This window comes from Rana temporaria, chromosome 1, assembly GCF_905171775.1.
Source record: "Rana temporaria chromosome 1, aRanTem1.1, whole genome shotgun sequence".
Lineage (NCBI taxonomy): Eukaryota > Metazoa > Chordata > Amphibia > Anura > Ranidae > Rana > Rana temporaria.
The window spans coordinates 633,803,820-633,815,973 of NC_053489.1; the positions used below are offsets into that span (position 1 = coordinate 633,803,820).

At 41.8% G+C, this 12,154-nt stretch overlaps 1 protein-coding gene across 2 annotated transcripts in view; it reads right to left on the bottom strand.

Moving 5' to 3' along the window:
- Positions 1–1,136: 1,136 nt before the first annotated feature.
- NSG1 (neuronal vesicle trafficking associated 1) overlaps positions 1,137–12,154 on the bottom strand; it is a 116,809-nt gene continuing 105,791 nt past the window's right edge. For both annotated transcript variants that reach the window (XM_040335415.1, XM_040335416.1), the window contains one exon: positions 1,137–3,278. In XM_040335415.1, the coding sequence (XP_040191349.1) occupies positions 3,078–3,278 (201 nt within the window). In that variant the 3' untranslated portion in view covers positions 1,137–3,077. The remainder of the gene's footprint in view (positions 3,279–12,154) is intronic.

The following is a 12,154-nucleotide window of genomic DNA, read 5'->3' on the forward strand; positions in this document are numbered from 1 at the left end:
TGCCTCCATTGAGAGCCGGTCACAATCTCCTGTCATGTGAATTGGGTGTGGTGAAACCCGCATCCATTTCGCATAGGTGTGAACCCAGCCTTAGAATTATAAATGTTTTTTTTAGGGCTGTGCAAATTAACATTTAATTAATCGATTAATCTTTAATTTTTTTGATTGATCAAAATCTTTTTGATCGATTCAAATTCTTTTGATACTCACCTCTCTGCCGGCTTCTGGGCCTTCAGGGAGTTCCGTCGGAGATCCAGTAACATCACGGACACCGTCAGGGCTTGCCGTGTCCATCTGAAGGGCTCCTTTGCTGTGTCTTCATATCTGCACGCCGGGGGACCTTACTATCTGCCACACGCAAGGGCTGTTACACTTCCCTCTATCACTTCCCTCTATCAACCTGGGATTCTACAACCATCCACTGGGAGTTGTGATCGTTCCCTTCACAGGACATCTACATGCCGACGGACTGATGTTAACCTCTTTTCATCTGGATTCAGCAGTGGTATCGTTGTACACATTTTTATACCAGTATCATACTTAGCTACATGTTTTTATGACTGCTTTTGGTACCATTTGTTATTACTCGCACCATTTTTACAGTTTATGTAGCTACATCAATTTTGTCTCCAGTGCAATATTTATTTTGTTATCTACTTGAAGACTATAAAAGTTTTAATGCTATTCCCATCGAGCGCTGCCTTTGTGTGTTTTTTGTATCCTGCTATCCATTTTTCCAATGGTTGGTAGCTACACTGGGAATCAGCCTGCAAGGAGATCAGCTAAAAGTAGTTGGATCTGTATGTGCGTTATAATTAATCGAAATTAGTAGATTAATCGATTTTAAAAAAAAAACGATTAATCGAACAGAAAAATTTTGATCAGTAACAGCCCTATTTTTTTTAACTACATGTTAAGCTACTAAAGGTAGATGTGTAGCATACATATCCAGCAACATTACAATCTGTATGACCCCCAATGCTTTCCAACTTTAAGCAGAGGCAATAATTTAAACCCAATAAATCATGAACTTTTGTTAAATTGTGAGTGAACATACAGTATGTGGAATCACTCTACCTTCAATGAAGCTAGTATACAGGGGCAGTGATGTGTTTCGTTTGTATGTAATGCCAAACTTTTTTTTTTTTGCGTTTTATATAGAATATGGAAGGCTTGGAACTTTTGTCAGGTTTGTATTTCTGTCTGTGTCCCAAATCAAGAGAATCGCCTACAACATATTTGAGTTGTCACAGGGAGGTAAATGGAAATCTTCCAATGGGAAACTTGTTCTAGTAAAAACTGTCTAAGGCAGGCCATAGACTATGTAATTTTATTTCCTTCAGGCATAGGTTTAAGGAAACAAAATTGCTTGATTCCCCCCATCAGCCCACTGCGCTATTGTATTCTGACAGTGGAAGGTTTCCCAGCCATCAGAATACAATGATCACTCTAGGCAGCTATAGTTGCCGGCAGTGATCAAATGAAAAAACCTGACAGACTGGTTTTACTGAAGTCGATCTGTCATTCCGGCTAAACCGGTTACATTTTGATCCTTCTATGGCAGGGGTACTCAACCTGTGGCCCTCAAACTGAATGCAGGAGTTTTGGTGTGATTTACTAAAGTTCACCACACCTGCAAGATATAATAAAAGTCTATGGTAAAAAGGAACTAACACGCAGGAAAGCCGCAGGTTCACTGCGCTGCACCAACAGTGTGGGTAAATAGCAGCCTAAAGCCTGGTACACGCTAAATGTTTTTTTTTGTTCTAACCCATCAGGGCTGAAAAAATAGATTGACAGCTTGAGAAGAGCTAACAATCTAATGTTAGTACAGCGATCTCCCCTGCTGTGCTATTGTGTTTTGACAGTAGGATGCCCCCTCCGCAAGAACACTCCAGTCAGGGCTCTCAGCCATTGGCTCGGAGCACTGATCGGCAGACCTTTTTTGGTCATGCCCCTTCGACAGAAGCCAGCCAAAGGGCCACCTTCTATCGGTCCAGCTGCAGTACACACGGGCCTTCCAACAGTTGGCATGTTTGTACTAGGCTGTAGAGGGGGCTCAGGACAGTAGGGAGACCATTCACGTTTTGGGGGAGTGGTGACCCCACCCCATGTTTCAAGGGGCCTGTACAGTCTCCCTGTCACATTCTGTTTTACACTTGAACAGGAGGGCTGGCCTATACAGGAATTAATTCTCTCCATTTTTCTCCTGTAACTGCAGAAAGCTGGCTTCTCCTCCTCTCCATCCCGCTGGTTTTCAGTGGCAGAGGGAAAATTCAAAATTTTGAACCATTCCATTTTATTGTGGCCCGAGACTGGTTACCAAATCACAAAGTGACCCTTGCTCTTCAAAGGTTGAGCACCCCTGGTCTATGGCTGGCTTAAGAGCAGATTTTCCCTCCCTTTGTGGAGATCTCCTCTTGAAGGACATCTTCTAATCTAGATGCTTCACAGACAGCAATAAAGAAGCCTGGCATCGGTTTTAACCATGCCATACTCTCTTCAAAGCTGAGAAAAAAAGGTTTGCATATAGATAGATAGATTTTATTTTTTATTTTTTTTTGAACAGGGTTGTTGCGTAGTTCCACCTTAAACAAAAAAGCTCAGACGCCATCTCTAAGCAAAGCAAGACAATAATGTTGTACTTGTTTGGTCCTCTAAGTCACGCCAGCCTACTTAATGGAAAAAGTATACACCAAATTAACTTGCGCCTTGTTGACTTTCTTCACTAAACTTTTTTTTAACCTAATTTCAATCAAATTATCCACATTGTTTAAAATAATTGATACAAAAAAAAAGATATTAAGCAAGCCTTCCATGTTATGAAGTTATTTGTTAGCTAGGTCTGATTTACCAGCTATTGATGTTCCATTAATAATCTGTACAAGTATGTATGCACAGCAATACCAGTAAACAGAAGCGCACTTTTTTGTTTCAAACATAATACAAGTAATTTCTAAATGAACCTTAACTACTTGACTGCCAGAGCGACAGAGAAGTGAATCATGTTGTTATTTTTTTTTTTTTTTTAAGTTCCTTTTTTAGTTCCCTTTCATGGTGAAAATTTAGCTTGGTGGCTAAGCAGACTTTTGGGAAGCTTCCGTCTCCTGCTCAGATAACTTCTCCTCCGACAGAACCGTCATCCATGGTGATACAGAGCGTGTGATGGTCTGCTTGGCCAGGTTGTAGTGATTTATGACCGTGTAGAACTTCCCCTGAGTGCTGGGGTCCTGTTCAGTGTAGTAGTTGTCCAGGGCTGCAGGTATGCATCGATTGTTCTGTCGAGGGATAAAAGAAAGAGGTCAGTTAGTACTTTGAAGATGTGTTGTCTGTTTGGTTTCTCATGGGAAGAATGTCGGGAACCTATACTCTTGTGCAAATCCAACCCTCTGTAAAGTTTTTCTATGGCAAGAGATTCGAAAATACGATAAAAACAATATAATAAAACGTTATTTTTGTCGAGTTAAGTTTGATGTCTGAACCATCACTTAAAAAACCTTTAGTTGAAGACTGGTTGTTGGGGAATTGTATATTCATAGCACAACCTCTGAGGGGTCTTTTTATAAAATGGAGAACCTTATCAACTACTTGTTTGCCACTTAACTGGTATTCGCCATGTACTCTGTTTAAAAAGTTCTACAACCATTTAAAAAAAAAAAACGGTCTCCGTTTTGCTACACATGTTCTGGAAGTGGATGGAAGGGAAGGACCTGCAAGATTACATTCTCTGCAAAACCAACTGTACCAGGTGCAACACAATAAAGACAGCATGATCTCTGAGCTAAATTGTTGTTTAAAGTCTTGGTGCAAGAAGGATCAATTTTTAATTAGAGTAGACATGTGCATTTTGTTTTGTTTCGAATTCGGACAAATTTTTCATTATTCGGACATTCGGATGCATCCGAATTTCCGAATTACAAAATTAACGAATTTAAACACATCAGAAAAAACGCGAACGAAATTCGAATTCGAAACGAATTTGAATCGAATTCGAAAAAAATTTGAATCGAATTTAAAAAAAATTCTATTCGAATCGAATTTGAAAACAATTCGAATCGAAAACAAATTCGAATGAAAATTGAAAGCAAATTTGAATCAAAATCTAAAAAATATAAATCGATTTCTAAAAAAGAATACAATAAAATAGAATATAAAATAATAAAACAATAGAATGAAAATCAAAGAATAGTAAAGAACAGAATAGAATTTAATAGAATGTAATCAAATACAATAATACAAATACATACAATCAAATTCGGTTGAAATAATTTCAAATCCGGTTGAAATAATTTCAAATCCGGTTGAAATAATTTCAAATCCGGTTGAAATAATTTCAAATTCGGTTGAAATAATTTCAAATCCGGTTGAAATATCATCGAATTTGGTTGAAATATTAACGATAGTGGATGAAATATTATTGAATTCTGTTGAAATATTTTCGAATCCAATCAAAATATGATCGAATTCGAATCCGGTAGAAATACTTTCGAATTCGACTGGGGTTTTTCGAATTCGGTCGAAAACTATCGGATTCGACCGGGTTTTTCGAATTCGGTTGAAAACGTTTGAATTCCGAAAATGAATTTAACAAATTTAACGAATCTAACCTAACAAAATTAATTAAATAACGAATTGAAACAAAACTAAACAAATTTTTTCCTTTTGCACATGTCTAAATTAGAGTACAACTTATGTTAAAGGGGTTGTAAAAGTACAATTTATTTTTTATTTTTCCCTAAATAGCTTCCTTTACCTTAGTGCAGTCCCCCTTCACTTACCTCATCCTTCCATTTTGCTTTTAAATGTCCTTATTTCTTCTGAGAAATCCTCACTTCCTGTTCTTCTGTCTGTAACTCCACACAGTAATGCAAGGCTTTCTCCCTGGTGTGGAGTGTCGTACTCGCCCCCTCCCATGGAATACAGTGTCAGGACGCCCACTAACACACAGCTCCTTTCTCTATCTGCAACAGAGAGCATCCTGACTCTCCTGTAGTTCAAGGGAGGGGGCGAGCACGACACTCCACACCAGGGAGAAAGCCTTGCATTACTGTGTGGAGTTACAGACCGAAGAACAGGAAGTGAGGATTTCTCAGAAGAAATAAGGACATTTAAAAGCAAAATGGAAGGATGAGGTAAGTGAAGGAGGACTGCACTAAGGTAAAGGAAGCTATTTAGGAAAAAATAAAACATAAATTGTACCTTTACAACCCCTTTAACATAAGTTGTACTCTAATTAAAAATTGATCCTTCTTGCACCAAGACTTTAACCCCCCTGACGGTAAACCCGAGCGCGACTCGGGGTTGGTTTTACATGTTAGGATCGGCAAACCCGAGTCACGCTCGGGCTGGACGGGCTTACCTTTCGCTGGATCCACAGGCTTGGTTTACTCACCTTGTCCCTGGATCCAGCGATGCCACCCGCTGTGTGAGCGAGCGGGACCTCCTCGCTCGATTCACAGTCCCCGTGTGACGCCGATCTCCGTTCCCTGCGACGTTACGACGCACGGGGACGGAGAACGGCGCCAAATTCAAAAAAGTAAATAAACACATTACATACAGTATACTGTAATCTTATAGATTACAGTACTGTATGTAAAAAATGCACACCCCCCTTGTCCCTAGTGGTCTGCCCAGTGTCCTGCATGTACTTTTATATAATAAAAAATGTCATTTCTGCCTGCAAACTGTAGATTGTCCAAAAGTGTCCCTTTATGTCAAAAATGGTTTTAGATCAGCTAGAAAACAGCGATAATAAATTATAATCACTTGCAGAATTGTGCGATAGCGATTTGCGGGGAAATTCGTCATAAAAAAAATAAAATAATGACAGCGACAATTCTGCAACTGCAAATTTCAGAGATTTTGAGTTGATTACATTATTGAATAATTTTTATTATAATTATATTATTATTTGTTATAATTATTTATAATTATTTATTATATTATAATTTATAATTTTGTTTTAAAAAAAAAAATCATACCCGGGATGCCTACAAGACTCTTGCTTGGTCAGATTTAAGTGAGTTATTTCTAAAAATTACAGGCCTACAGTATAAAACGCCAATTTCCTTGCAAAATAAATGTACCGCTTTTGGTACGTAATTCCAGACAGAATCATACCGCCAGGGAGGTTAAACAACAATTTAGCTCAGGGAATTTTTTTTTTACCTTTACAACCCCTTAAAAGTTTTTTTGCAACTGAATTGAAACGGCCTGCGTGCTTCCAAGAAGTTACAAGAAGTACAGGTGAAACTTGAAAAAATTTGAATATCGTGCAAAAGTTAATTTATTTCACTAATGCAACTTAAAAGGTGAAACTGATACATGAGATAGACTCATTACATGCAAAGCAAGATAGTTCAAGCCGTGATTTGTCATAATTGTGATGATTATGGCTTACAGCTCATGAAAACCCCAAATCCACAATCTCAGAAAATCAGAATATTACATGCAATCAATAAAACAAGGATTGTACATAGAACAATATCGGACCTCTGAAAAGTAGAAGCATGCATATGTACTCAGTACTTGGTTTGGGCCCCTTTTGCAGCAATTACTGCCTCAATGCGGCGTGGCATGGAAGCCATCATCCTGTGGCACTGCTGAGGTGTTATGGAAGACCAGGATGCTTCAATAGCGGCCTTCAGCTCTTCTGCATTGTTCTGTCTCATGTCTCTCATCTTTCTCTTGGCAATGCCTCATAGATTCTCTATGGGGTTCAGGTCAGGCGAGTTTGCTGGCCAATCAAGCACAGCCACGGTCATTGAACCAGGTTTTGGTGCTTTTGGCAGTGTGGGCAGGTGCCAAGTCCTGCTGGAAAATGAAGTCAGTATCCCCATAGAGCTCGTCTGTGGAAGGAAGCATGAAGTGCTCCAAAATCTCCTGGTAGATGGCTGCAGTGACCTTGGACTTCATGAAGCACAGTGGACCAACACCAGCAGATGACATGGCTCCCCAAATCAATACAGACTGTGGAAACTTCACACTGGACTTCAAGCATCTTGCAGTGTGTGCCTCTCCATTCTTCCTCCATACTCTAGGGCCTTGGTTTCCAAATGAGATGCAAAATTTGCTCTCATCAGAAAAGAGGACTTTGGACCACTGAGCAACAGACCAGGTGTGTTTTTCTTTAGCCCAGGTAAGACGCTTCTGACGTTGTTTGTTGTTCAGATGTGGCTTGACAAGAGGAATACGACATTTGAAGCCCATGTCCAGGATCCGTCTGTGTGGTGGCTCTTGATGCACCGACTCCAGCCTCAGTCCACTCCTTGTGAAAGTCCCCAGCACTTTTGAATGGCCTTTTCCTGACAATCCTCCAGGCTGCCGTCATCCCTGCTGCTTTTGCACCTTTTTCTTCTACACTTTTCCCTTCCACATAACTTTATATTAATGTGCTTTGATACAGCACTTTGGGAACATCCAACTTCTTTTGCAATTACCTTTTGAGGCTTTCCCTCCTTATGGAGGTTGTCGATTATGGTTTTCTGCACAACTGTCAGGTCAGCAGTCTTTCCCATGATTGTGATTCCTACTGAACCAGACTGAGAGACCATTTAAAGGCTCAGGAACCCTTTGCAGGTGTTATGGCTTAATTGGCTGATTAGAGTGGGACACTTTGAGCCTAGAATATTTCACCTTTTCACAATATTCTAATTTTCTGAGATTGTGGATTTGGGGTTTTCATGAGCTGTAAGCCATAATCATAAAAATTATGACAAATCACTGCTTGAACTATCTTGCTTTGCATGTAATGAGTCTATCTCGTATATTAGTTTCACCTTTTAAGTTGCTTTAGTGAAATAAATGAACTTTTGCATGATATTCTAATTTTTTGAGTTTCACCTGTACATAACCACTTCAGCTCCGGAAAATGTTACCCTCTTATGACTAGGCCATTTGTTGCTATTTGGCACTTTGCTAATTTAACTGGTGATTGCACGGTTATGCAACGATGTACGAAATATGAACATTTTTTTTTCTCACACAAATAGAGCTTTCTTTTGGTGGTATGTGATCACCACTGGGTGAAAATTTAGAAAAAAATATATTTTTTACTTTCTGTTATAAAACATCCAATAAAAAAAAATTGAAAAAAATGTCATAACTTGTGGCCAAAATGCATTCTCCTACATGTTTTTGATAAAACAAAAAATACAAATAAGTGCTTTATTGGTTTTCATGAAAGTTATAGCGCCTACAAGCTACCGTATTTGCCGGCGTATAAGATGACTTTTTATACTTAAAAATATGCCTCAACAATCAAGGGTTGTCTTATACGCCAGATGCAGAGCAGTGAGACTGCGGGCGTCCATTTTTTTTTAAAAGCTGCGCCTCCTCCCCGTGCTGTTCCGTGATGGGCAGAACACTCCGTTTCAGTGTTTCGTCCTCGGACGAGAGGACGTCCGTGATAGGCGGGACAAAGTCAGTGATAGGCGGAACACTGAACACAGGCTCTGCTGGGAAACTGAGTGTTCCGCCTATCACGGAACAGCACGAGGAGGAGGCGTGGCTTTTACAAAATGGACGCCCGCAGTCTGACTGACTCTGCCAGGGATAAGGTATGGAGATCGTCGAGGTGAGATGAGGCATTGGCACGGTGAGGTGAGGCAATGGCACAGTGAGGTGAGGCAATGGCACAGTGAGGGGGGAAGGGGGTCGTCTTATACGGCGAGTATATTCCAAAACCAACATTTTAGCTGGGAAATTAGGGGGTCGTCTTATACACCCAGTCGCCTTATACGCCGGCAAATACGGTATGCTATATACATTTATTTTTAAATACTACTAATGGTGGCGATGGTCAATCTGACACTAACTGCCACTGACATCACCAGGGACACTAATACAGTGATCATACTATACACTGTCACTGTACTAATGACACTGGTTGGGAATGGGTTAACATATTAGGTGATTAAGGGGTTAAATGTGTGCCTATTTGTATTGTGTGTACAGTGTGTTGCTTTTACTAACTTATCTCTCAGTTTCTCAAACGAACAGATCGATCTCTTCCTTCAGAGCTCTGTATTGTTTACCAACACAAGATCTCTGGGCTGTGATTGCACACAGCCGATCAGCAGGTTGCAGGCATGAATCATTGACTGGGACTTGCTGACAGGCTCCCACTGTGTACAATTACAGTGGGAGCCAGGCAAGGTCACACACTCTAGATCCGGAGGTAGGCAGTGACGTACGGGTACATCACTTTACCTACAACAGCCGCTCGGCCACATTTGGGGGTGGGCAATGAGCAAGCGGATAAACTAGGTTTATGGAGAGAGGAAAGCCAGACAGCAGGGTGAAATGGCAGAAAATGGTATAACCCAAAGTTCAGCTTTGATATAAGATTACAAGTTGAGAACCCACGGTCTATAACATAGACACCAATCATTCTGTAGTCCCAAGATGAGAACTAATGCCGCGTACACACGATCATTTTTCATTTTGTAAAACACAACGTTTTTTAGCATCTAGACAAAACATTGTTTTTTCCAACTTCATCATTAAAATGACATTGTCCACACACGATCGTCACAAACAACGTTTTTACGACGGCACTATAAAGGGGAAGTTCCATGCGGATGGCGCCACCCTTGGGGCTGCTTTAGCTGATTTTGTGTTAGTAAAAGACGATTCGCGCTTTTCTGTCTGTTACAGCGTGATGAATGTGCTTACTCCATTATGAACGGTAGTTTCACCAGAACGAGCGCCCCCGTCTCATAACTTGCTTCTGAGCATGCGCTGATTTTTTACGTCGTTTTAGCCCACGCACGATCATTTTTTACAACCCGAAAAACGACAACGTTTAAAACGTTGTTAAAAAATGCAGCATGTTCGATTTTTTTTTTGGCGTTTTTCAGAAGCCGAAAAATGATGGGAAGCCCACACATGATCATTTTAAATGACATTTTTTAAAAACGTCGTTTTTTACAAGCCGAAAAATGTTCGTGTGTACGCGGCATTAGTGGGCTACTTAGACTCCTTGGGATTGCACAGGAATTGTGCCTATGACACAGCTTTGAATTTATGACAAGATCGACAGGTAATTTTTTTTTTACACTTATTGAACATGTATAACACAATGCTTGCCATTGGATATTTATCAGACTAAAAGGGAGCAAATACGAGAAGCTAGTAGAGGTTTACATACACTTTAACTGCATTTATTTTCCCTTGAGAAGAAGCAGTTTACAAAAGTGGTCCAATTATAAAAGTCAGTGTAATGTTATGTTGTTGGCTCTAAAGTCATCGCACAAAGCCACTGTTTGTGACAAAAGAGGTTTAACCTTTGCATACAGGATTGATCTTTTTTACTGTAATGGTTGTAAAAATGTGATGGAATGGTCTGTCACAGGAACTGCTGTTCTAACTACTGGTGGCATACAGCTGTCAGGGTACAGCGTAGAAGAAGCCAACAGAAACTCGTTCAGACATCTGTCTCATTATGTCACAGGTATACTTTCAGCCAACCAGATCAGTTAAAGCAGTGGTCCCTAACCTTTTTGGCACTGGGGAGCGGCTGCGTGGAAAAAAATTGTGCCAAGGACCAGGGGGGTCACGATTTTTCGCGGGCAATGGCTGGTGTTAGCGCTTCAATAATCCCGGGAACCATGCTTGTTATGGTGTCGGGGTGATTGAAGCGCATTTTTTCTATTATTACATTGTAGTAATAAATTAAATAGTTCACCTCACCATAATGTAGAATCAGTGGGAGCCCCGAGTGTCACTTGCCACTGTTGCCTGTTACCAGATGTCGATAGTCACTTACCATGCTGCCTGTCACCAGATGCGGAATGTCACTTGCCACATGACCTGCCACGCTTACTGCCACAAGATGTGGATTGCCACTTGCCACTTGCCACGTTGCCTGTCACCAGATGTGGAATGCCACTTGCCACGTTGCCTGTCACCAGATGTGGAATGCGACTTCTCACGTTGCCTGTCACCAGATGTGGAATGCCACTTGCCACGTTGCCTGTCACTAGATGTAAAATGCCACTTGCCACGTTGCCCGTCACCAGATGTGGAATGCGACGTGTCACGTTGCCTGTCACCAGATGTGGAATGCCACTTGCCATGCCACAAGATGTGGATTGTCACCTGCTACGCTGCCTGTCACCAGATGGGGAATGTCACTTGCCACATGACCTGCCACGCTTACTGCCACAAGATGTGGATTGCCACGATGCCTGTCACCAGATGTGGAATGCCACTTGCCACATTGCCTGTCACCAGATGTGGAATGCCACTTGCCATGCCACAAGATGTGGATTGTCACCTGCCACGTTGCCTGTCACCAGATGGGGAATGCCACTTGCCACGTTGCCTGTCACCAGATGTGGAATGCCACTTGCCACGTTGCCTGTCACCAGATGTGGAATGCCACTTGCCACGTTGCCTGTCACCAGATGTGGAATGCCACTTGCCATGCCACAAGATGTGGATTGTCACCTGCCACGTTGCCTGTCACCAGATGGGGAATGTCACTTGCCACATCACCTGCCACAAGATGTGGATTGCCACCTGCCACATTGCCTGTCACCAGATGTGGATTGCCACCTGCCACATTGCCTGTCACCAGATGTGGATTGCCACCTGCCACATTGCCTGTCACCAGATGTGGATTGTCACTAGCCATTTTGCCTGTCACCAGATCAATAAAGAATAGCTTTATTGATCTGGTCTCCCTTCCCTTGTTCAGAGGCAATCTGCGCCGGCAAGTTTCACACAGCGAGGAGCTGCAGGAGAGCGGTGATGCGGGCAGTGTGAGATGATGTCATCTCTCTGCTCCCCGCCGCATCTCCGACACAGACATGCACTGGCTTTGAGGGCGGAAGAGCGGTGATGCGGGGGGGGGGGAGAGATATCATCTCTGCTTGCCCGCTCGCTTTTTCCCATCCACACAGCGCTCTCATGCTGGTGTTCTGCGGGCATTAATGCCCCGGGAGACAATTCTCGGCAGCCCAGCATCTCCCTTGCCGGCCGCCTGTGGCCCAGCTGCAGAAGCGCCACGGCCCGGTAGTGGACTGGGGACCGGGGGTTGACGACCCCTTAGTTAAAGCATAAAAGCCAAGAAGCTGTGAATTCAGAAACATATCTAATATCACACAGGGCTAAGCACAGCCTATATATATATATATATATATATATATAT